Below are 26,844 nucleotides of genomic sequence, written 5' to 3' on the forward strand. Positions count from 1 at the left end.
TTATAAAATATGAAGGAAAAATGGAAAAAAAAAAAAAAAAACACACTTTTTCTAACTTTGACCCCCAAAATCTGTTACACATCTACAACCACCAATAAACACCCATGCTAAATAGTTTCTAAATTTTGTCCTGAGTTTAGAAATACCCAATGTTTACATCTTCTTTGCAAGTTATAGGGCCATAAATACAAGTAGCACTTTGCTATTTCCAAACCACTTTTTTTCAAAATTAGCGCTAGTTATATTGGGACACTAATATCTTTCAGGAATCCCTGAATATCTATTGACATGTATATATTTTTTTTTAGAAGACAACCCAAAGTATTGATCTAGGCCAATTTTGGTATATTTCATGCCACTATTTCACCGCCAAATGCGATCAAATAAAAAAAATTGTTCACTTTTTCACAAATTTTTTCACAAACTTTAGGTTTCTCACTGAAATTATTTACAAACAACTTATGCAATTATAGAATAAATGGTTGTAAATGCTTCTCTGGGATCCCCTTTGTTCAGAAATAGCAGACATATATGGCTTTGGCTTTGCTTTTTGGTAATTAGAAGGCTGCTAAATGCCACTGCGCACAATACGTGTATTATGCCCAGCATTGAAGGGGTTAATTAGGGAGCATGTAGGGAGCTTCTAGGGTTAATTTTAGCTTTAGAGTAGTGTAGTAGACAACCCCAAGTATTGATCTTTACATATGCTGTGTTTAGGATCCCCCCCTTAACCCCCAACCTCCCTGATCCCCCCCAAAACAGCTCTCTAAGCCTCCCTCTCAGCCTTATTGGGGGCCATCTTGGGTACTGGCAGCTGTCTGCCAGTACCCATTTTGAACAATCAAATGTTTATTTTTGTTGAAAAAAATTTCTGTAGTGTAGCTCAATCGCCCCCCCCCCCCAACCAACCCCCACCACCTAAATCACACCTAAGGGCTTGTTTATTTATTTAAATGTTGTCCCACTTTTATTGTTTTGGGACACATTTTTTCCGTAGTGTAACGGTTCCCACCCGCTCCCTCCCCGTGCACGCGCCCGCCCCCTCGTGCACGTGCGCGCGCCCGCCCCCGGGCTTACCCGCCCACGATCCCGCCCCCCTCCACATGACCAGGGCCATCGATGGCCGCCACCCACCTCCCACACCGGCTCCCACCCACCAACGATACCGGCCATCGATGTCCGGTGCAGAGAGGGCCACAGAGTGGCTCTCTCTGCATCGGATGGCCGTGAAAGGTTATTGCAGGATGCCTCCATATCGAGGCATCACTGCAATAACCGGAAAGCAGCTGGAAGCGAGCAGGATCGCTTCCAGCTGCTTTCCACACCGAGGACGTGCAGGGTACGTTCTCAGGCATTAACTGCCTTTTTTATGAGGACGTACCCTGCACGTCCTCGGTCGTTAAGGGGTTAAGAAAACCTCTCACATATCTACCTTTATATCACCTGTTACCCCGCTTAGAGAGAATCCTGACTTGATTTTCTTGTCTGGTCTCTTGCTGATTCGGCTGTACATAATATACTCCAACAGGACAGGTTGAAATCCCAGGAAGAATTAACGACATGGGATAATGGAGTATTTGCTTCATGGTTCAGATTAGACACTACTTTGATACACACAGAGACAAACATAATCTGACAAGACGTATGACTCACTTTGAAACTCTATGTACGATGACCCAACACATCTGATCTCTCAACTTTACAAACTATTATTGCAGAGAGACGGCCACTTCCTCCCGTCCTTTACACAGTCCTGGAAAGATGAACTAGATCTAGAGATAGACCACAAGGACTGGTGAAAACCTTTTGACCGAACGAGACGGGCTTCGGTTTCAGCCAAGATACAAGAAACACAATACAAATTGCTAAGCAGGTGGTACCTGACTCCCCACAGGCTGAAACATATATACCCACACACTAGCGGGAACTGTTGGAGAGGGTGCGGGGAAGAGGGAACCCTTTTACATATCTGGTGGACCTGTCCACTGATACAACCTTACTGGAATGATATACTAGCTGAAATGAGTAGAGTACTTAGTATTATCATACCTCCTAACCCCTGCTATTTATTATACCACCAGTTACCCAAAATTGTTGGAGAGGATAAATATCTACTCCTCCTGTTGATGCTTAATGGCGCAAAAGGCCTAATTCCCTTATATTGGAAAAAGCAGAATACCCCCAATATACAAGAATGGAAGAATAAGGTAACTGACTTGCTGAGGCTTGAGAGATACCATTACCTTAAAATTGGGAAACTGGACACACATGAAAGGATGTTATTAACCTGGGAGGGACAGGGAATCTAACCTTTTCTGTAGAGATTTACTGTAACTGAACTTGAAAAGGGAGACCACATCTTATATTCCCTAACTCATACACCAGTCCCCCACCCATCCCCCCTTTTTTTTTTTTTCTCTCTCTCTCTTCCGCTTTTCATCTCCTCACTCTCTCCCCTATTTTTCTCCTCCCCCTTCTTCGGAAGGCTGGCTAATCTATCCTACTCTAAACTCTTTTTCCCATCTGTTAGAGATTAATGCACCGAGAACAACTTGACCCGCAGCGATGTGTAAAAGTAAGCTGTGGAACTGAGATTTTTAGTATTGTTCTGTTCTCGATGATCTATATTTTTCATTACGCATTTCCTACTGTTTAAACAGAGAATCATCTGATGCGATGGTTCTTGGCGTGTAAACAGTCTATGTGAAGAGTTTTCTTAAGTATAGTCGGTGTATGATGGTTTTATACCTGATGTCATTATCTAGGCTGTTAGAATAGATTTGAATATCTAACATATCGCAAAATGTTTCTGAATAACTATACTACTGCAAATATTGTATAACAACTGAATACTGTTTTGTACTGAACATGCTTATATGTTTGCCTCTTTTGTTATACCATTTCGCTAATAAAGCTTATTTTGAAAACTAAAAACATACATATCCAGGTGATATTCAATACTATATAATACAAATAGCCATTATAACAACCAATGGTAAGCTGAATAAGGATAAATCAATTTCGAGAACAAACTATTGATCACTAAATGGGTCTCATTGTCACATAGATTATGGGAGATCACAACAGCAAAATTGCTATATTTAAGTATATGAGCCAATGTTAAGACAGAATGGAAAAAGTGAACTCTCAATCAATATGCATAAGCCAAAAAAGGGGGGACGCCCCTTGGGGTCCCTGATAATATATAAAGAATGGAAGAGGTGGACTCTCATAAATAGCATTGCCATCCAGAAAATACATTGAGGCCTCTAGGCGTTAATGTCCCCAGTCAATAGATCCATCTGGCTTCTTTCTGTAAAAGTAACTTGGCTCTGTCCCCTGCTCTCTTCAGGTGTGGTACATGATTGATAATCTGAAATCTTAAATCCATCACAGTGTGAACTGCTTCCAAGAAGTGGCGAGCAACCGGTTGGTCGTATTTTCTTTTTGAAATGGCTGATATAATGCTAGATCTGTGATTGGCCATTCTTGTTCGGGCGTCATCTGTAGTTTTGCCTGTGTAAAATTTGCCACAAGGGCAGTTCAATAAGTAGATGATATATTGAGTAGTACATGTCAAAAAGAACTTAATTTCATATTTCTTTTTCCGATCAGGATGGTGAAAGTGTGTGCCCATCAACATGCTGTTGCAGGTCACGCAACTCGTGCACCTAAAGCACCCTTTCTTCTTCTTCAACCAGGTGTGTTGAGAGGTATCTCGGATGATATCTGTTTTCATTAGTAGATCTCTAAGATTTTTGCCTCTTTTGTATGCAATTCGTGGTGTCTGCCATCCCTTAAAGAGTAATGTAGGATCAGCTTCAAGTAGTTTCCATTCGTTCACAGCTTTTGTGATTAGATAGCTGTGAAGGAAGGATATGTGGTTACGAATGTCAGTTGTTGAGTTCTTATCTCATTATTAGATGCTGCTGGATTAGTTGCTAGGTATCTAATCTCAGACAAGTTTGTTTTCTTGTAACCTCTTTCAAGGAATCTTTGTGTCATTTCATCTAATTGTTGCTTACAGGTCTCTTTGTTGACACGTTGGAATTGTGCTTTTGGGATTTTCTGAACTAAAGTGGGATGGTAACTTTTCGCATGTATCAATGAGTTGCGATCTGTGACTTTCTTGAATACGGTTGTCCCTAGTCTCATTCTCCCTCGTACAACAAAATAATCAACAGAGCAAGAATTGGATGGATGGAGATATATATCAGAATTTATGTTTACCTGATAAATTTCTTTCTCCAACGGTGTGTCCGGTCCACGGCTTCATCCTTACTTGTGGGATATTCTCTTCCCCTACAGGAAATGGCAAAGAGAGCACCCAGCAAGAGCTGTCCATATAGCTCCCCATCTGGCTCCAACCCCCAGTCATTCGACCGACAGTTAGGAGAAAAAGGAGAAACTATAGGGTGCCGTGGTGACTGTAGTGTATAAAGAAAGACATTTTTCAAACCTGATTAAAAACCAGGGCGGGCCTTGGCCTGGACACACCATTGGAGAAAGAAATTTATCAGGTAAACATAAATTCTGTTTTCTCCAACATTGGTGTGTTCGGTCCATGGCTTCATCCTTACTTGTGGGAACCAATACCAAAGCTTTAGGACATAAGTATGCAGAGAAGACCAAGTCGCTGCCTTACAGATCTGATCAACAGAAGCCTCGTTCTTGAAAGCCCATGTGGAAGCCACAGCTCTAGTAGAATGAGCTGTAATTCGTTCAGGAGGCTGCCGTCCGGCAGTCTCATAAGCCAATCGGATGATGCTTTTCAGCCAAAAAGAAAGAGAGGTAGCAGTAGCTTTCTGCCCTCTCCTTTTACCAGAATACACAACAAACAAAGATGATGTCTGTCTGAAATCCTTTGTTGCTTCTAAATAGAACTTTAAAGCACGGACCACATCTAGATTGTGTAACAAGCGTTCCTTCTTTGAAACTGGATTCGGACACAGAGAAGGAACAACAATTTCCTGGTTAATATTCCTGTTGGAAACGACCTTAGGAAGAAAACCAGGCTTGGTACGTAAAACTACCTTATCTGTATGGAATACCAGATAGGGAGAAGTACATTGCAAAGCAGATAACTCAGAAACTCTTCTAGCAGAAGAAATAGCAACCAAAAACAGAACTTTCCAAGATAGTAACTTAATATCTATGGAATGCATGGGTTCAAACGGAACCCCCTGAAGAACTGAAAGAACTAAATTTAGACTCCAAGGAGGAGTCATGGGTCTGTAAACAGGCTTGATTCTAACTAACGCCTGTACAAACGCCTGTACATCTGGCACTGCTGCCAGTCGTTTGTGTAACAAAACAGACAGAGCAGATATCTGTCCTTTTAAGGAACTAGCTGACAAACCTTTATCCAGGCCTTCTTGGAGAAAGGAAGTTATCCTAGGAATTTTAATCTTACTCCAAGGGAATCCCTTGGATTCACACCAACGGATATATTTTTGCCATATCTTATGGTAAATCTTCCTAGTTACAGGTTTTCTGGCTTGAACCAGAGTATCTATGACTGTATCTGAAAACCCACGCTTAGATAGAATCAAGCGTTCAATTTCCAAGCAGTCAGTTGGAGAGAGACTAGATTTGGATGTTCGAACAGACCTTGTACTAGAAGATCCTGCCTCAAAGGTAGCTTCCATGGTGGAGCCAATGCCATATCCACCAGGTCTGCATACCAAGTCCTGCGTGGTCACGCAGAGGCTATTAAAATCACCGAGGCCTGCTCCTGTTTGATCCTGGCTACAAGCCTGGGAAGGAGAGGGAACGGTGGAAATACATAAGCTAGGTTGAACGACCAAGACGCCACTAATGCATCCACCAGTGTCGCCTTGGGATCCCTGGATCTGGACCCGTATCTAAGAACCTTTGCGTTCTGGCGAGACGCCATCAGATCCATAACTGGAATGCCCCATAGTTGAGTTAACTGGGCAAAAACCTCCGGGTGGAGTTCCCACTCCCCCGGATGAAAAGTCTGACGACTCAAATAATCCGCCTCCCAGTTGTCCACTCCTGGGATGTGAATTGCAGATAGGTGGCAGGAGTGATCCTCCGCCCATTTGATGATCTTGGATACCTCTCTCATCGCTAAGGAACTCTTTGTTCCCCCCTGATGATTGATGTACGCTACAGTCGTCATGTTGTCCGACTGGAACCTTATGAATTTGGCCTTTGCTAGTTGAGGCCACGCCAGGAGCGCATTGAATATCGCTCTCAGTTCTAAAATGTTTATCGGAAGAAGAGACTCTTCTCGGGACCATAGACCTTGAGCTTTCAGAGAGTCCCAGACCGCACCCCAGCCTAAGAGACTGGCGTCGGTCGTGACAATGACCCATTCTGGTCTGCGGAAACTCATTCCCTGAGACAGGTGATCGTGAGACAACCACCAGCGGAGAGAATCCCTGGTTACCTGGTCTACTTGAATCTGGGGAGACAAGTCTGCATAGTCCCCATTCCACTGATTGAGCATGCACAGTTGTAATGGTCTTAGATGAATTCGAGCAAAAGGAACTAAGTCCATTGCTGCAACCATCAATCCTACTACTTCCATGCACTGAGCTATGGAAGGCTGAAGAATTGAGTGAAGAACTTGACAAGCGTTTAGAAGCTTTGACTTTCTGACTTCTGTCAGGAAGATCTTCATTTCTAAAGAATCTATTATTGTTCCCAAAAAGGGAACTCTTGTTGACGGAGACAGGGAACTCTTTTCTACGTTCACCTTCCACCCGTGAGATCTGAGAAAGGCTAGCACAATGTCTGTATGAGCCTTTGCTTTGGAAAGAGACGACGCTTGGATTAGAATGTCGTCTAGGTAAGGTGCTACAGCAATGCCCCTCGGTCGTAGAACCGCTAGAAGGGACCCTAGCACCTTTGTGAAGATTCTGGGAGCAGTGGCTAAACCGAACGGAAGAGCCACGAACTGGTAATGTTTGTCCATGAAGGCGAACCTCAGGAACTGATGATGATCTTTGTGGATAGGAATATGCAGGTACGCATCCTTTAAGTCCACGGTAGTCATATATTGACCCTCCTGGATTGTTGGTAAAATTGTCCGAATGGTTTCCATTTTGAACGATGGAACTCTGAGCAATTTGTTTAGAATTTTTAGATCCAGAATTGGCCTGAAAGTTCCCTCTTTTTTGGGAACTACAAACAGGTTTGAGTAAAAACCCAGACCTTGTTCCGCTGTTGGAACTGGGTTTATCACTCCCATTTTTAATAAGTCTCCTACGCAATTTAAGAATGCCTGTCTCTTTATCTGGTCTGAAGATAAGCGAGACATGTGGAACCTTCCCCTTGGAGGAAGTTCCTTGAACTCTAGAAGATACCCCTGAGAGACTATTTCTAGTGCCCAGGGATCCTGAACGTCTCTTGCCCAAGCCTGAGCGAAGAGAGAAAGTCTGCCCCCTACTAGATCCGGTCCCGGATTGGGGGCTACCCCTTCATGCTGTTTTGGTAGCAGCAGCAGGCTTCTTGGCCTGTTTACCCTTGTTCCAGCCTTGTAATGGTTTCCATGCTGGCTTAGGCTGGGAAGAGTTGCCTTCTTGTCTGGAGGCCGCAGAGTTAGGATTCGGTCCGTTCCTGAAATTGCGAAAGGAACGAAAATTAGATTTATTCTTAGCCTTGAAAGGCCTATCCTATGGGAGGGCATGTCCCTTTCCACCAGTAATGTCAGAAATAATCTCAATTCCGGCCCGAAAAGGGTCTTACCCTTGAAAGGAATATTAAGCAATTTATTCTTGGACGACACGTCCACCGACCATGATTTTAGCCAAAGCGCTCTGCGCGCCACTATTGCAAACCCTGAATTTTTCGCTGCAAACTTAGCCAATTGGAAAGCGGCATCCAAAATAAAGGAATTAGCCAACTTTAGTGCGTGAATTCTGTCCATGACTTCAACATATGGAGTCTCTTTTTGGAGCGAATTTTCCAGTTCCTCGAACCAAAAATACGCTGCTGAGGTGACAGGAATAATGCACGAGATTGGTTGAAGCAGGAAACCTTGCTGAACAAATATCTTTTTTAGCAATCCTTCCAATTTTTTATCCATAGGATCTTTAAAAGCCCAACTGTCCTCAATAGGAATAGTTGTGCGCTTAGCCAACGTTGACACTGCCCCCTCAACCTTAGGAACCGTTTGCCATGCGTCCCTTCTGGGGTCAACAATGGGGAACATTTTCTTGAATATAGGAGGTGGAACAAAAGGTATACCTGGCTTTTCCCACTCCTTAGTCACTATATCCGCCACCCGCTTGGGTATCGGAAAGGCATCAGCGTGCACTGGGACCTCTAAGAATTTGTCCATCTTGCACAATTTCTCTGGAATTACCAAAGAATCACAGTCATCAAGAGTAGTTAAGACCTCCTTAAGCAGGGCGCGGAGATGTTCTAACTTAAATTTAAATTTTACGACAGTGTCTGCCTGCTGAGAAACTTTTCCTGAATCAGAAATTTCCCCCTCAGACAGGCCCTCCCTCACGGCCAATTCAGATTGATGTGAGGGTATAACTGATAAATTGTCCTCAGCGCCAACCTGCTCATCTTCTGTATTTAAAACTGAGCTGTCACGCTTTCTAGGGTAGGATGGCAGTTTGGATAACAGATTTGCTATAGAATTATCCATTACTGCTGTTAACTGTTGCATAGTAACAAGCATTGGCACGCTAGATGTACTAGGTATCGCCTGTGCGGGCAAAACTGGTGTTGACACAGAAGGAGAGGATGAGGAACTATCCCCACTACCTTCATTAGAAGAATCATCTTGGGCAATCTTATTCAATGGTACAGTACTATCCATACTTTGTTTGGACGCTATGACACAATTTGCACAAACATTAATTGGGGGAACCACCTTGGCTTTCATACACACAGAACATAAGCCATCTGAAGGTATAGACATGTTAGACAGAATTTGGCAGGCTAATAATGCAATAAAAGCGTTTTAAAAGAAAAGCGTTACTGTCCCTTTAAATAATAAACAGGCACACTTTATTTCTGATATATTGAAAAACAATGAAGGCAATGTCCAATTTTTACAAAATTTTTACCCCAGAGTCCTAATGCCCTGAAAGTATTACACACCAAGTTTCAAGACTTTAACCCTTAAAATGAGCAAACCGGAGCTATTTGTTCAATTAGACAATTGCCCTGCCATGGAAGTAAACTGCGCAATTGAGGCGCGAAAACGGGGCCTCCTTCCTCTGCATACCAGAGTGAAGGGGCCTTCCTGACTGAAATAGACGTCTAACTCAATGCCAGGCGATAAAAAACGTTCCCAAAGTGCTTTTAAGTGCACAAAACACTCTAAATGCCATTAAAATATAGCAATCGATTTAGCCCACAATAGTGTCAACCAGTGTATAGCCCATTTGTAAGACTTAATCTGTTATGAGTCTAAGAAAATGGCTTACTTACCCCTTAAGGGAAAACTGACAGTCTTCTACCATTAACATGTCTTGTTAGAAATATGACTGATCATACCTTGAGCAGAAAAGTCTGCAAACTATTCCCCCCAACTGAAGTTCTCTGGGCTCAACAGTCCTGCGTGGGAACAGTAATTGATTTTAGTTACTGCTGCTAAAATCATACTCCTCTTTAAACAGAACTCTTCATCCTATTCTGTTTTAGAGTAAATAGTACAAACCGGAACCATTTTAAAATAACAAACTCTTGATAGAAGAATAAAAAACTACAACTAACACCACATACTCTTTACCATCCCCGTGGAGATGCTACTTGTTCAGAGCAGCAAAGAGAATGACTGGGGGGCGGAGCCAGAGGGGGAGCTATATGGACAGCTCTTGCTGGGTGCTCTCTTTGCCATTTCCTGTAGGGTAAGAGAATATCCCACAAGTAAGGATGAAGCCGTGGACCGGACACACCAACGTTGGAGAAATATATATATATATATATATATATATATATATATATATATATATATATATATATATATATATATATATATACACACACACGTACGTAAACCCCTCACAATGTCGTAAATATTTTATATCTTTTCATGTGACAACACTGAAGAAATGACACTTAGCTTCAATGTAAAGTAGTGAGTGCACAGCCTGTATAACAGTGTAAATTTTCTGTCCCCTCAAAATAACTCCACGCAGAGGGGAAAAAATAAAAAAAAATAAAAATGATATATATATATATATATATATATATATATATATATATATATATATATATATATATATATATATATATATATATATATATATATATATATATATATATATATATATATATATAATCTGAATAGTAATAAGCACTCACTGGATTTCAAAACAACAAATATTTATTTGGCAGTGACGTTTCGGGGCATTCACCCCTTCCTCAGACCCTGAATGCCCCGAAACGTCACTGCCAAATAAATATTTGTTGTTTTGAAATCCAGTGAGTGCTTATTACTATTCAGATTGTTCAGTCCGTTAAGCACCCTGGTCTGTGTCTGAGTTGGCCAGTGAGAGTGCACTTAATCGAAATATATATATATATATATATATATATATATATATATATATATATATATATATATATATATATATATATATATATATATATATATATATATATATATATATATATATATATATATATATATATATATATATATATATTTTTTTTTTTTTTTTTTTTTTTTTTTTTTTTTTAAATTAAAAGTTTAGGGAGAGAAATATAGCAGTCAGGCTCCCATATTTCCACTTTTGGGAAGATTGCCTGATACAAATATAAACCTGGATAACGCTAGTTAAACCAGGTCCTGGTGCAGACCCCAAATATTTTATGAAGTTCAAATATATTTATATGAGTAAATATATGTTGCACACAGCAGAGCTATACGAGATGCTGTATTTAAAGTAGGGGATTGCAGCACTCAGTAATTACTTCTCAAAATCTAATATGTAGAAACAAGCTGAAACAAAGTATCAAAATAGAGGCTCACACACAGATGGTCCAATTAACGTGTAACGCATTTATTTATTCATGTTTAACCTAAACCTAAATATGCCACTGCAGTGGAAACCTGAATCAATACCTAAACTCATGAGTGCAAGGTACATAAATGACAATCTCAATGTTGCAAAAAAATGATTCAATAAAACAAAACATAACATAAGGAATCAAATTGGAGTTGAAACAAAATGTCCCAAATAAAGCAAAAGTTCCACAAATCTTGTGTTGGTTATGGTAAAATTATCTTATTGGCAAAATAGCAACATATGAGTTCATCCAAAAAAGGTACTGTTATTGGAGAAACAGCTGACAGATTCGAGGTAAAAGCGTCCTCCTATGTCAGCACTTGTAAACCATGAGTGTTTGATAATAACATCAGGCTATTTCCAAATTGCGGCAATAAAGGATAAAGAAAGACGTATACAACCTCTTCCAAGTAAGGATAGGTTCCAGGCAGCACAGACCGGGTTTCGGTTTCTTTAGGCACTGACTTGAAGCATACCATATGAAGTGAGCCAGGACTTGGCATCCGGCTTCTGTCTCACCCAGATCACTCGTCCCGTTTCTTAACACCTTCGTTTGTGCAATCTGAACTTTGAGACTTATACTGGGTAGATCCACTTTCATTCGCCTCTGCCGACCTTTTTCCAGAAACAAAGTGTTATTTATCAACACCAATCCAGGTACTTGCTTACTGCCGCTAAAACTTTCGAATGACTGTGTCGACGCGCGTTTCGCCCCACAATGCTTTGCGTCAGGGCCTCGTCAGGACTGTCAGTCACAGGTGAACTCTCCATTCATTTAAATCTGTTGCCAATGTTACAGGAGCGGTTAAGGCGTATACACACCAGCCAATGGGATAGGTCATTTAACATCACCACTATTGAGATTTCCTTGCATGTATACACAGGACAAAACATTGCTATTTACCTTGTTTTCGCAAAGTTTAACAGACTAAAGAAAAGGAGATTAAACAAATGAATTTAAACACTATCAAAAGGACCAAGTGGTGCTGAGCCTTCAATGAATTTATTTTAATTTTATTTTAAACACCTCTAATGCAATAACTTTACATAACTCGTTTTGAGGTATTAATAATATTCTGGATGAACATTATTATCTTCATATTTGTGCTTAGGCTTTTTAAGGAATGATAGTAATGAAAAAGGAATCATCTTACAAGTAGATTTTATTGCTTTTTAGGACTGCCTAGGTTGATTTATCACGTTATTCATGTTTTTAACCCAGGAAAGACCTAAATTCAATTCTTTCGTTTAAGCCAAATGGGGACACTGTTTTTAACACATAAGTCCACCTGGCTTCTTTTTTTAGAAGACATTTATTATTGTCCCCTCCTCTGCCACTTGTCAGTCCTTGATCAATACCAACAAATTTTAAAGATACAGTACTGCTATTGTGTGCATCTTTGAAATGTCTAGCAACACTCGTATCTCTTTCATAGAGTATGTCATCTCTATGCTCCTGTACCCTGTCCTTGAACATCCGTTTTGTTTTTCCAACATAGAACAGGGGACAGGAGCATTGTAAGAGATACACTACTCCTACTGTGTTACAATTAGAAAAACACCTTATTTCAAAGTTATTGTTTGTATTTGCCGAAAAAGTTTTACACTTCAGCATGTATGGACAATACACACAATGTCCACATGGGAAACTGCCTTTAACTTGTTGATATTTAGTTAACCAGTTAGTTGTGGGTTCTGACCTCACAAATCTGCTTTTTACCAACTTCTCTTTTAAGTTAGGAGATTTTTTTGCGGTCAAAAGGGGTCTTTGACCCACTTGTCCAGCAATTTTTTCATCAAATGACAGCAAGTGCCAGTGTCTAGACAAAATGTCTCTCAAAGTCTGCCATTGGCAATTAAATGTAGTTATGAATCTTATGTTGCCATCTGTTGTAGCCCTGACTTTATTTGAATAAAGGAGATCATTTCTATTCAATTTCCAAACTTTGTTAAGGGTGAATTTAATTAATTTATTCGAATATCCTCTTTCAATGAATTTTTCACACATAATTTGAGCATGATGCTCAAATTTTGTTTTTGAAGAACAATTTATCTTCAGTCTCAGCAGTTGTCCAAAGGGAATGCCTCTTTTGAGTGATTCCGGGTGGCTACTGGAAGCTTCTAATAAACTGTTTGTTGCTGTGTTCTTCAGATGGTTTTCAGTGGTTATTTTATTTCCTTCTTTTTTGATACAAATATCCAGGAAAGGTAATTCTTTCATACTGAATACATGTGTCAGCAAAATGTTCCGATCATTTATATTTAATGAGTCAATAAATTCAACCAGACAGGCCAGGGGGCCATCCCAAAACATAAGGATGTCGTCCACATATCTAAGCCAAAGGGACACATGGGAACTGAACACCTCCCCAAACTTTTCAAAGATGTCCAGCTCCCATGCCCCCAAGTGTAGACACGCGTATGTGGGTGCACACACGGCTCCCATTGCTGTCCCCCTGACCTGTCTATAAATTGAGCCATCAAATTCAAACACATTGTTCTCAAGGATAAACCTTAACAGCTTAATGACAAAGTCAGTATGATTGTTACTTTCGGAGCCTCTAGATCTCAAAAAGTGTTCACTTGCACCAATCCCAACCTCATGAGGTATAGAGGAATAGAGACTTTCAACGTCAAGTGATACAAGGATAGTGTCGGTTGAGACAGATATGTCATCAATTTTTGGAAGGAGATCTGGGGTGTCCTTAACATAGGAGGGCAGAGATAGTAGGAAAGGTCTTAAAAAAGAAATCTACATATTGTCCGATGTGTTCACTGATGCCTCCTATTCCCGATACTATTGGTCTCCCTGGTGGGTGAGACTTATTTTTGTGAATTTTCGGGATAGTATAAAAAGGTAGGCATCACTGGACACACCGGATTTAAAAACTTGAACTCATCTGGGGAAATGAGACCTTCCATTTTGGCTCCCTGTAAAATATGATACAACTTCAATTTCATATTTGACAAAGGATTTTTTGGTAGTTTTCCATACTGAGTTCTGTCCAACAGTTGTCTTTTTGATTCATTTAGATAGAAAGTTTCATCCAGCAAAACTAGGTTACCGCCCTTGTCCGCTGGCTTGAACACTATCCCTTTTGCTTGGGTTAGTTCATTTAAGGCCATTCTTTGACCTAAAGTTAAATTATCAGACAAAATCCTCTCTTCAGGTAACTGTTCAATCTCCTTTTCTACCGCTTTAACAAACATGGAGACAGCAGGTACCTGTGCTATAGAAGGCATATAGGTGGATTTTGTCTTTAAATTAGATCTAAATATTCCTGTATTCTCAGAAATAATTGTGGACTCATTGTCATCCAAAAGGGATTTAAGGGCAAGTATTGCCTCTTCGTCTTTCTTATTTTCAGATGATTGGTGCATTATATGGTGTAACACTAGTTTTCTCGCAAAGAGATGTAAATCTTTAATGAAATCGAACTTATTTAATTTATTAGTCGGACTAAAGGATAAACCTTTTCTTAGAACTTCAATATGTGTTAGTTTTAATTTAAATGAGGAAAGATTGATAATCTGTAACTCATCTTTGGATGCAGTCGGGATTAATAGCCCTGATAGGGTCTCCTTCGTGGCCTCCCTCTGTTCCCTTGCCTTTGTCTCATATTGCCCCCTCTCCCTCTCTGTTCTCGCTGGGGATATCTCCTCTCTTCGGTTGTTATGTTCTTTGTTTTTTCTGCTCCTCTTCCTCCCCCCTCGTCTCTTCCTAGATTGCCCTGGCCTGTAGTTTGTGACCCAGGGCCTCCTTCGTTTTTTGAAGATCTATCTTCATTTTCTATATCTGACATATCTGTCCCTGAATCATAAGAACCTCTATCAAATTTATATACATAGACTTTTTTGTTATGATAATCTTCCTGATCCCGATGCAATTTTCTGCACTTCCTAACTTTGATTTCTGCTTGCAATCTAGAAATATGTATTTTAGTTTCTTCATTTAGTTTTTCGAAGTTCGGATCATGATCAAACTTGTTAACAATTTGTAATGCTGACTCTACATCTTCTTTTATTTTTTCCAATCTTTTATCATTCCTTTTAATTAACATCACTATCATTCCAAGCGCACATGAAGATAATTTTTCATTCCATTCATCCAAAAATTCTAAGCCTCCTTCTTCCTCTCTAGCATTGAAACCTGGGTCTAAGAAAAGTCTTAACCCTCTAGTGACTATTTTTTTCTCCACATAGTTGGCTAAGCTTGAATTCTCTGCTCTTACCTTTACCTGTTTTACAATACAATTCTTATATTTTTTAAAAGCATTGAACACATTAGTTTCTAATTCACTGCTTTCTAAGTTTGTATTGGTAAGAGATTCTTTCAGCTCTGCTTCCCAGACCTCATCTGAGAGGGTGAATGCCATAATTCTCTGTTTATCAACAATGTTTTCAGCTTAACAAGAGAGAAGTATGAGTATACTTATTTAACTGTATACTACTACAATATTTTCTCAATCCCAAAGAACGGAAAAGTGAGAATCCTCTCATATTCCTTTTGTTAAATAAATTAATTGAAAGTTTAGGGAGAGAAATATAGCAGTCAGGCTCCCATATTTCCACTTTTGGGTAGATTGCCTGATACAAATATAAACCTGGATAACGCTAGTTAAACCAGGTCCTGGTGCAGACCCCAAATATTTTATTAAGTTCAAATATATTTATATGAGTAAATATATGTTGCACACAGCAGAGATATACGAGATGCTGTATTTAAAGTAGGGGTTTGCAGCACTCAGTAATTACTTTTCAAAATCTAATATGTAGAAACAAGCTGAAACAAAATATCAAAATAGAGGCTCACACACAGATGGTCCAATTAACGTGTAACGCATTTATTTATTCATGTTTAACCTAAACCTAAATATGCCACTGCAGTGGAAACCTGAATCAATACCTAAACTCATGAGTGCAAGGTACATAAATGACAATCTCAATGTTGCAAAAAATGATTCAATAAAACAAAACATAACATAAGGAATCAAATTGGAGTTGAAACAAAATGTCCCAAATAAAGCAAAAGTTCCACAAATCTTGTGTTGGTTATGGTAAAATTATCTTATTGGCAAAATAGCAACATATGAGTTCATCCAAAAAAGGTACTGTTATTGGAGAAACAGCTGACAGATTCGAGGTAAAAGCGTCCTCCTATGTCAGCACTTGTAAACCATGAGTGTTTGATAATAACATCAAGCTATTTCCAAATTGCGACAATAAAGGATAAAGAAAAACGTATACAACCTCTTCCAAGTAAGGATAGGTTCCAGGCAGCACAGACCGGGTTTCGGTTTCTTTAGGCACTGACTTGAAGCATACCATATGAAGTGAGCCAGGACTTGGCATCCGGCTTCTGTCTCACCCAGATCACTCGTCCCGTTTCTTAACACCTTCGTTTGTGCAATCTGAACTTTGAGACTTATACTGGGTAGATCCACTTTCATTCGCCTCTGCCGACCTTTTTCCAGAAACAAAGTGTTATTTATCAACACCAATCCAGGTACTTGCTTACTGCCGCTAAAACTTTCGAATGACTGTGTCGACGCGCGTTTCGCCCCACAATGCTTTGCGTCAGGGCCTCGTCAGGACTGTCAGTCACAGGTGAACTCTCCATTCATTTAAATCTGTTGCCAATGTTACAGGAGCGGTTAAGGCGTATACACACCAGCCAATGGGATAGGTCATTTAACATCACCACTATTGAGATTTCCTTGCATGTATACACAGGACAAAACATTGCTATTTACCTTGTTTTCGCAAAGTTTAACAGACTAAAGAAAAGGAGATTAAACAAATGAATTTAAACACTATCAAAAGGACCAAGTGGTGCTGAGCCTTCAATGAATTTATTTTAATTTTATTTTAAACACCTCTAATGCAATAACTTTACATAACTCGTTTTGAGGTATTAATAATATTCTGGATGAACATTATTATCTTCATATTTGTGCTTAGGCTTTTTAAGGAATGATAGTAATGAAAAAGGAATCATCTTACAAGTAGATTTTATTGCTTTTTAGGACTACCTAGGTTGATTTATCACGTTATTCATGTTTTTAACCCAGGAAAGACCTAAATTCAACGACAGAATTGAAGTTCAGATTGCACAAACGAAGGTGTTAAGAAACGGGACGAGTGATCTGGGTGAGACAGAAGCCGGATGCCAAGTCCTGGCTCACTTCATATGGTATGCTTCAAGTCAGTGCCTAAAGAAACCGAAACCCGGTCTGTGCTGCCTGGAACAGGTTGTATACGTTTTTCTTTATCCTTTATTGCCGCAATTTGGAAATAGCCTGATGTTATTATCAAACACTCATGGTTTACAAGTGCTGACATAGGAGGACGCTTTTACCTCGAATCTGTCAGCTGTTTCTCCAATAACAGTACCTTTTTTGGATGAACTCATATGTTGCTATTTTGCCAATAAGATAATTTTACCATAACCAACACAAGATTTGTGGAACTTTTGCTTTATTTGGGACATTTTGTTTCAACTCCAATTTGATTCCTTACGTTACGTTTTGTTTTATTGAATCATTTTTTTGCAACATTGAGATTGTCATTTATGTACCTTGCACTCATGAGTTTAGGTATTGATTCAGGTTTCCACTGCAGTGGCATATTTAGGTTTAGGTTAAACATGAATAAATAAATGCGTTACACGTTAATTGGACCATCTGTGTGTGAGCCTCTATTTTGATACTTTGTTTCAGCTTGTTTCTACATATTAGATTTTGAGAAGTAATTACTGAGTGCTGCAATCCCCTACTTTAAATACAGCATCTCGTATAGCTCTGCTGTGTGCAACATATATTTACTCATATAAATATATTTGAACTTCATAAAATATTTGGGGTCTGCACCAGGACCTGGTTTAACTAGCGTTATCCAGGTTTATATTTGTATCAGGCAATCTTCCCAAAAGTGGAAATATGGGAGCCTGACTGCTATATTTCTCTCCCTAAACTTTCAATATATATATATATATATATATATCCTGTTCTATGGATAATTTCCACTTTCTGAGCAACCTCTAAGGGCTCGATTTACCAAAGCCCTACGGCTGCAAATTCTCACAAGAGCTTGCTCGCCGTAATTTAACAAGCAGCAGTCACCAGACCGCCGCTTCCCTAACCTCTTTGCCACCTCTAAGGTGGTGAAATTCAATCTCTGCTGTAGAGTCCGACCTAGGAGATTGACAGCTCCTGCCCCCGCGTGATTGGCTGTGCGCAGGCGGGATTGCACGCGAGCACAAAATTGCAATGGTGATTACCTGCGGGTAATTTTGCCACGCCACAGGCGAGCTGAGGCGTACAGGGGCGCGTCAGCTTTGATAAATCTAGCCCTTACTTCAAATGAGCCTTGCACAGGTGAGTTTGTCCTTGACAAAAAAAAAAAAAAAAATTACAATCCAGCCCCAAAATACAAACTGCTCCCTCTTAAAGAGATTTCTCTTTAAGAGGGAGCAGTTTGTATTTTGGGGCTGGATTGTAATTTTTTTTTTTTGTCAAGGACAAACTCACCTGTGCAAGGCTCATTTGAAGTAAGGGCTAGATTTATCAAAGCTGACACGCCCCTGTATATGGCAACTCAAGACATATGTTTTAGTAACATCTTTGTGAAAGGCAATATTGGACGATAGATAGATTTGTACTCACATCTTCATTGAATCAATTAACAAGGGATGGTATATAGATTAAAAAGGGACAGTTTAGTCAAGATTAAACTTTCATGAATCAGATAGGGCAAGTCATTTTAAACAACTTTCCAATTTATCATCAAATTTGTTTTGTTCGCTTGAGATTCTTTGTTGAAACCTAATCCTAGAAAGCAGTAAGAGAATGAAGGTAGCAAGAAAATGAAGAAAAAATTATAATAGGAGTAAATTAGAAAGTTACTTAAAATGTTATGCTCTGAATCATAAAAGAAAATATTTGGGTTCAGTGTCCTTTTAATATAATAGTGTTTGTTACCCGTTCCCCAGTTTTGCATAACTAATGGATTATCTATCTTTCTAAACAATAAAAAAAAAATCTGGAGTAGATTGTCCCTTTAATACATTTGTCCAACCCTAATATATAAACAATATAGCTGTGAAGGAACAATTCTAGGCTGTAGTTAAAAAGGACATCAAACTTGACATTTCAACAATGTATAAAATGTTTCATTATTGCAACTGAAACATTATTGCTATATACAGTACATTAATTATTTTGCAAACTTTTACTGTAAAATACATCTAAAAATTGTGCTTATTTCACTTTATCCCTGGGAGATTTGGGTTAATACTTTCATACTGCACATGTGCAGAGTTCATCCTATATTTGAATATTAGTTTGTGATTTTTTAGCAAGGATTTCTTTTGTTCTAGAGGACAGAGAAATCAGTGAAATAAACATAAAACAATATACAGGTGGCCCTCGATTTACACCGGTTAAATTTGCGCCGTTTCAGAATAACAACCTTTTTTCTCAGCTTTGGAAAAGCTTTGGAAAGCAGTGCACTAATTAAAATAGCCAGTAGGTGGAGCTGTCCGCTTGTTTTGCAGCAAAGTTATGCAACTTAACAGCCTTAAATTGATCTGTGTACATAGAGCAGACATTAGCTAATGAGCAACAAGATTTAGCAGCCACTTCCTTATCTTCCTGTCCAGCTGCTTGAGGCGAGGGTGCCTAACTGTCTATTAATCACTGCAGATTGAAATGCATAGAATAGGTGCAGACTCAATATTATCTAACAATGCAGAAAACTGTTTGCAGAAAAATGCAGGTAAAAAAACGTTTGTTCATTAAACTTAGTTTGATGATGATACAATCTATATTATTAGGTTTATAATGATGTTTAGCATTTAAATTCTTCATTTCAAAGCTTTAAAAATAATGTATTAGGTGTTACTTATGACAATTTTGAGAGGGGCCTGGAACCTAACCCCCTCCCTTCCCATTTACTTACATTATAAACTGGGTTTTAATTTACAACGGTTTTGATTTACAACCATTACTCCTGGAACCTAACCCCGGCGTAAACTGAGGGCTACCTGCTACTCATTTGACAAAAAAAAAACTGTCATTAAAAAAAAAAAAAATCCTCCTCCAAATAGTTCAGTCTGCTCCTCGAAATAATGCTTATTGTTAAGTAGTCTGCTAGGACACAGACATGGAACATATTAAAGGGACATTAAACAGGTCATGAATTTGTGTAAAAATAGTGCTGTGCCCCATCCTCCTCATGAGACCAGAAAGTCAAATCTGTTACCTAGGTTTTCAAAATGCAGAAACTGCCTAAACCAGCCATTTGGTTTGCAACATTTGCAAATTACAAAATGTGCTTTATGGCCTTACTAGGGAGTGTGGGACAAGAACTATTTTAACAAAAAAAGGTGTTTAATGTCCTTATAAGGATTTTTTTTCCTGGGGGGAAAAAAAACAAACAAATGTATGAGGCAGTAGTTTTTTAGTTATGGCACAGCATACAGAAAAGAAGGGCCAGAGAAAGGTAAGTAGAGTCTTAGAAATCAGAACCATAAGGTGTGGGTTACACACCCATATGATGACTGAATACTATTTATTTTGCATGATCTAGGCATGGGAGCTATTGTTTCTTCTATTATCTTAATTAAACAGATGATAGAGTTGCTGGTACAGGCATGCATTAACCATTGCCAATGTACAAGTCAAGAAATTTGGAAAGGATAAAACACACAAAAAGTTTACTATACACTCAAGTATGTGTTTAAGCATATTCTACATATCAACTGCACTAAAAGTGTATTAAGAGAACATAATAGTACAATAGATTATTTCAATACTGTACAAATGCTTTGCTGTAGCTATGTTTTTCTGCCCCCGACCAATCTGTCACTACAACTCCACTCTTACATCAGTCCTTGACAATTTGGCCCCTCCTACCATAGCTCAGAAGTCACGCACTCATCCTCAGCCCTGGCATACTACTCTGACACGCTACCTAAGCAGATGTTCCCGCACTGCTGAGCGACATTGGGAGAAAAATCTCTGTGTTCAGCTGACTTTCTTCACTACAAGTTTGTCTTAAACTGCTATTATTCTGTCCTTAACCTCTTAAAGGTTTACTGTTCTACTCTTATCTCTACTTTCTCTTCAAACTCAAACCATTGTTTCTCCACTTTCAATACCCTTCTCCGCCCACCTCCTACTAAACCTCTCTCAGCTCAAGATTTTGTCGGCCAACAACAAAATGTATTCAATCACAAACTAATTCTCCCAATAAAATCACCAGTCTCAAACCTCCTCAACAGTTTGCAATCATCCGCCATCCACAAATTCATCAATTTTGCCCCTGTTACTAATGAAGAAGTTTCTGCCATTATATTGTCATTTCACCTCACTACCTGTCCCCTCAATCCCATCCCCTCACAGCTACTCCCCTCCCTCTCTCTAAAACTTACTTCTATCTTCACACACATTTTCAACATGTCCCTCAGCACTGGTATATTTCCCTTGTCTTTTAAACATGGACTAGTCACATCTATCCTCAAATAAATCTTCTCTCCGACTAACCTCCCCATCCAACTAACGCACTATTTCCCTACTTCCCCTTGCCTCAAAACTTCTGGAAAGGCTAGTATTATTATCAGTTTTTGCACCCCAATCACACCACAGAGACAGCAATCGTTAAGGTTACCAATGACTTACTTAAATAAAACCGAAAGTCCACTTCTCTCTGTTAACCCTCCTCAATCTGTCTGCAGCCTTTGATACTGATGACCACCCTCTCGCTCCGAACCCTGCAATCCTTCAGTATTTGTGACACAGTCCTGTAGTGGTTCTCTTCCTACATGTCTAACCGTACCTTTATTGTAGCCTTCTCTGGTGCATCCTCTGCCCCTTTACCACTTTATGTTGGGGTACTATAAGGCTCTATCCTTGATCCTTTCTCTTCTCAATCTATACATCAGTATTAGGACCCTTAATAAAGTGCCACTGGTTTCAATATCATTTGTATATTGATGATACCCAAATCTACCTCTCTGCACCAGGCCTATCCCCTTCTTTGCTAACTCTTGTCACTGTGTTTCTATTATCTCATGTTGGATGTCCTTTTACTACCTTAAGCTAAATCTCTACAAAACTGATCTCTTTATTTTCCCCTTCTTCCAAAATCCCTACCAGCATCTTTCTATAACATCATTACCCCAACCCCACATGCCTGATTTCTTGGGGTCACACTTAAGTCAGATCTTTCTTTCACTCCTCACATCCAGTCTTTGGCCAATTCCTACATAATAAAAATATCACCAAAATTAAACACCTTCTCACACAAGACGCAACTAAGATTTCAATCCACTCTCTCATCATTTCCCACTTGACTATTGCAATTCCATCCTCTATAGATGCAGTCTATCTCCTTTACAACCCATAATGAATGCAACTGCCAGGCTGATGATCCTTACAAGTTGCTCTTCATATGGCGCACACCTCTGCCAATCCCTTCACTGGCTTCCTCTAGCCTCAAGAATTCAACACAAAATCCTGACATTCAAGGCCCTCAATAACACTGCTCCCCCCTATATCTTAGACCTTGTCTCCAAATACTCTCCCTCCGGTCCCTTTTGCTCTGGTCATGATCTCCTGCTCTCCTCCTCTTGTTACCTCCTCACATTCCTGTCAACAGGGCTACTCCAGAATGGCCCTTCTCATTTGTGATACTCTCTGCCTCGCTCCACAAGAATCTCCCCTAGTTTTGAAAGTTTAAAAAGAGCCCTTGAAAAAAATATAGAGCTGTTTTACAACAGTGCAACTCTTGGCAGGAACCCTCTTCCCATTAGTTCCCTATAAATGCTACCTTGCATCTAATACCTATGTTTATAGAGCTGCTGAATCTGTTGGCATTCTACACATAACTGATAAAAACAATCACAATGTTTTGCCACTCCTGACAGGAAGCACCCTGTGACAAAATCTGAAGCACCATATTTTATAACTGTCCATTATGGGCCAAGTCAAACTGTTGTCCTGAATTAACGTCATCTGCTTAACTTAACCTATTGGGGTAGGGGGTCAAACTGTTAATTAGATGCAAGTATTGGTATAATATCCATTTTACTAATGCACTATTATGTCTCTTTAACGTGTCAGTAAACTTTGACAAATAAAATGTTTATATTTCGAATTTATTTAACTAGTTACCGTATATTATGTAATCTATAAAAAAAAATATTACTAATATATTTTTTTTAAACTTACATTACTATGTATGAGCAGTTAGGCATCTGGCATCAGTCCTCCTCCCTAAGCCGCACCTTATTAGGACGTTTTCTTTGAACTATTGTGCGGCCCCCATGATGACGCAATCACGCCTCCATTGCCTCCCACCTAAGATGGCACACTTGGAAAGTTTGACTGCCTGTCCGCTTTGTTTCTGTATTTACCATGGCGCGACAGATCTCTGGAGCATGTGCAACAAGTCTGCAGCTCTTTGTAAACCTCAGGAGGCAGACGTGCATGCTCATAGCAACTAGTTTTAGCGTGATCGATATCGCTATAATTGGATCGACTAATTTTAAAGAAAAAAAAAAAAGCAGCAAACCTGTGGGTGGCATGTTGACACTACCCTGTAGTAAGGTTTAATTACAAATTGCAATATATGTTTATTCACAATTTAATAAAACTGTAAGTAATACATAGGGTATGTTTAAAATTGTAAAGTTTTTCCCTGGGTTTACTGTCCCTTTAAGCTTTTAATCCAATGAGGTAAACTGAAATGTGAGCGATATACACACAGTTTGTCCTGCAATGTACCAAGGTAAAGAAACCTAAAGGAAAGTTCAAATGTGATCACTTTTTCTTTTTTTTAACTCAAATTACTTTGGGCACAGGGTTAATATTGTAGATTTACTAACTATAAGCGAACTTAATATTATATGCTTCAGATAAATAATATCATATAACAAACAGAACAGGTTTATAACTAATGTCCATAGCCCCCCAATAACATCATGGTCCCTGCATAGATATCTCACACTGTAGTTCAACTAGTGGTGTTTATCAGCACTTTTGCCCTCTTCACAGATATATCTGACCCTAAATCACTTTTACCTCATCACAGAATACATTCCTTAAAATGGACATATTACTGTAAAATTGTACACTTAACCAACAGCAGAGTATAAAAATGTATGAAAATTTGCTTTTTAAAGGTGTGTGTATATTAAATAGCTGATTTTGTGTTTTTTTGAAGCCACAACCTAATAAAATGAGTTGAGCTGGTAGGTATAATAAGATCTCATTACTTTATCACATTGTGTGCATATACATGCTTATTCATCTTTTATCTGTCTGTAAACCAAGCATCAATACTTGGAAAGAATAATGTAAAATTAACATTTTATTACCTTATCTTTTCTATACCCCACTGAGAGTGTTCTTTCTTCTGCTGGTTGTGTTTACATAGCTTTGACCTAAGGCCAGAAACTTTCAGAATAGGTGGGGATACCACAGACTAAATCAAATATTTCAAATGCCAATATAGGAGTAAAGGAAATACTTGTAAAACATTTCATACACTCCAGCAGGTAAAGTGGATCATTGGGAACAAATTAAAGGGGAGAGAAAAAATGAGTAAACTGTCCCTTTAATTGCTAATCATTTAATGATTCAGATAGAGCATGCAATTTTAAGCAACTTTTTAATTTACTCCCATTATCAATTTTTCTTCGTTCTCTTGCTATATTTATTTGAAAAGGAATGCATCTAAGCTTTTTCTTTTTTGTTCAGTACTCTGGACAGCACTTTTTTATTGGTGGATGAATTTATCCACTAATCAGCAAGAACAACCCAGGTTGTTCACCAAAAATGGGAAGGCATCGCATTTCAAATAAAGATACCAAGATAATGAAGAAAATTTGATAATAGGAGTAAATTAGAAATTTGCTTAAAATGTCATGCTCTATCTGAATTGCGAAATAAAAAATTTGGGTTCAGTGTCCCTTTAAGGTTAAATTTCAGTATTGCATCAAAGACTTTGTTTGTATACTGTACAATACTCTTGCTTATAACGTTTCAGATATAATGTAATTGTGTACATGATCTATATTTCTCATGTTAGGTTAGCACAATTGAGGGTTATTAGATACAGTAACTACAATATGTATCAAAATTTCCTAAATCTTTATTTGCCCAATACTTTATTATACAATTATATGTAACAGCTTGAGATATTACTAGGCATGTAATGTCTGTAGTAAAGTAATGAGTTATTGTCTGTATAAAATTTTTTTATATAACATAAGTATAAAAAATATGAAATGTATTTTTTTTGTTTATAACACATAAGGGTTGTAAAATTACATCAGGCTTTCTGAACCACATGCTTTCACAATTCATTAGGTATTTATGCATACAAAGTTTGAAAAAGTATTAAGTGTAACACGAGGCATAGACTGCCTCATATTTCGCCAAAAGACATAGTGGCATCTAGTTATCACCCCCTTACTGAATGTCCCTATGAACAAAAATAAAACTATTAGCCCAAATAATATTGGCTATTAGCATTCTGGTTGTGCCACGGGTTATATCTTCGAACTTGATATTGGTTAGGATAAAATAGCTCTCATTCAACAAGCAGTGTAACTTGAAACATAAACATCACCAAGGAACACACACAGCAAATAGGAAGCATCACAGTATAGGAATTCCAACACCCGTGCGCGAACCCGCGAGCTTTTACGTCACTAGGACTCACGAACGCGCTCAACTGACTTTTAACACTTGAACACTGATATAAATAAACTACTTACGTTCCAGGCAGGCACGGACCAGACTCCTGGCTCAGGTATGGCTATTACAAGCGGTGGTGGAATCAGGCCCAAACCCAGTAATGTAAGGGCGGTCAAGCTTAAAAGATGGAAGGTTTGGCAGACGGCCATGCCGATACGGCTATCAGACTTCTGGGTGCCAGTTTTATTTTCACCCTAGATAATGTTGTGCCCGGGTACCAGTCCACGCAGCCAGCTCACCTGGTCTGCAGTGACATCACTCTCCTACCTGAAGGAGGAGGAGGGTGACGTATAGGCCGCCCATTTCTGATGACACGCACAGGAAGGGAGGCGGGACTGCGACGCGACATGACAGGAAGGGTCACGTGGTCTGAGAGAGCTGTATTGGAATGCGTGATCACTGGTGTCATTTATTAAAAAGCAACAAACAAAAAAAACAACACTGAAGAGGAAAATTAACAGTGTATAACAGCAACATTATTTTATCCAGACCTGCCAATTTTTTAAAAAAATGTTCATTTGCTGCATTTATTTGTATCATCTGGTTATGTAACTGGAATATATATATATATATATATATATATATATACTTTTCCAAAGTGGATGGTTTATTGAGCAGACATGTGAGAGACACAATCACAGTGTGCAGGGGTAGATCTAACGCGTTTCCTGCATGCTCACATGCGTTTCATCAGAGATCATTCATATATATATATATATATATATATATAAACGTGTGTGTAAAATAGTATACAAAATAATGTCTTTTTTATTTATATTTGTCTTTGAGGATTTTTTGTTTTGTCTTTTACTTAACCCCTTAAAGGGACACTGAACCCAATTTTTTATTTCGTGATTCAGATAGAGCATGCAATTGTAACCCCTTAATGACCACAACACTTTTCCATGTTCTGTCCGTTTGGGACCAAGGCTATTTTTACATTTTTGCAGTATTTGTGTTTAGCTGTAATTTTCCACTTACTCATTTACTGTACCCACACATATTATATACAGTTTTTCTCTCCATTAAATGGACTTTCTAAATATTTTATTTTCATCATATCTTTTAATTTACTATAA

At 38.8% G+C, this 26,844-nt stretch overlaps 1 protein-coding gene across 1 annotated transcript in view; it reads right to left on the reverse strand.

Annotated features, from left to right (window-relative positions):
- TMEM87B (transmembrane protein 87B) overlaps window positions 1-26,067 on the reverse strand; it is a 287,374-nt gene extending 261,307 nt beyond the window's left edge. Inside the window, exon 1 of the mRNA XM_053711969.1 lies at window positions 25,786-26,067. Within this exon, the coding sequence (XP_053567944.1) occupies window positions 25,786-25,914 (129 nt within the window). The 5' untranslated portion in view covers window positions 25,915-26,067. The remainder of the gene's footprint in view (window positions 1-25,785) is intronic.
- Window positions 26,068-26,844: the final 777 nt, after the last annotated feature.

Source organism: Bombina bombina, chromosome 4 (assembly GCF_027579735.1).
Source record: "Bombina bombina isolate aBomBom1 chromosome 4, aBomBom1.pri, whole genome shotgun sequence".
In the NCBI taxonomy this organism is placed as follows: domain Eukaryota; kingdom Metazoa; phylum Chordata; class Amphibia; order Anura; family Bombinatoridae; genus Bombina; species Bombina bombina.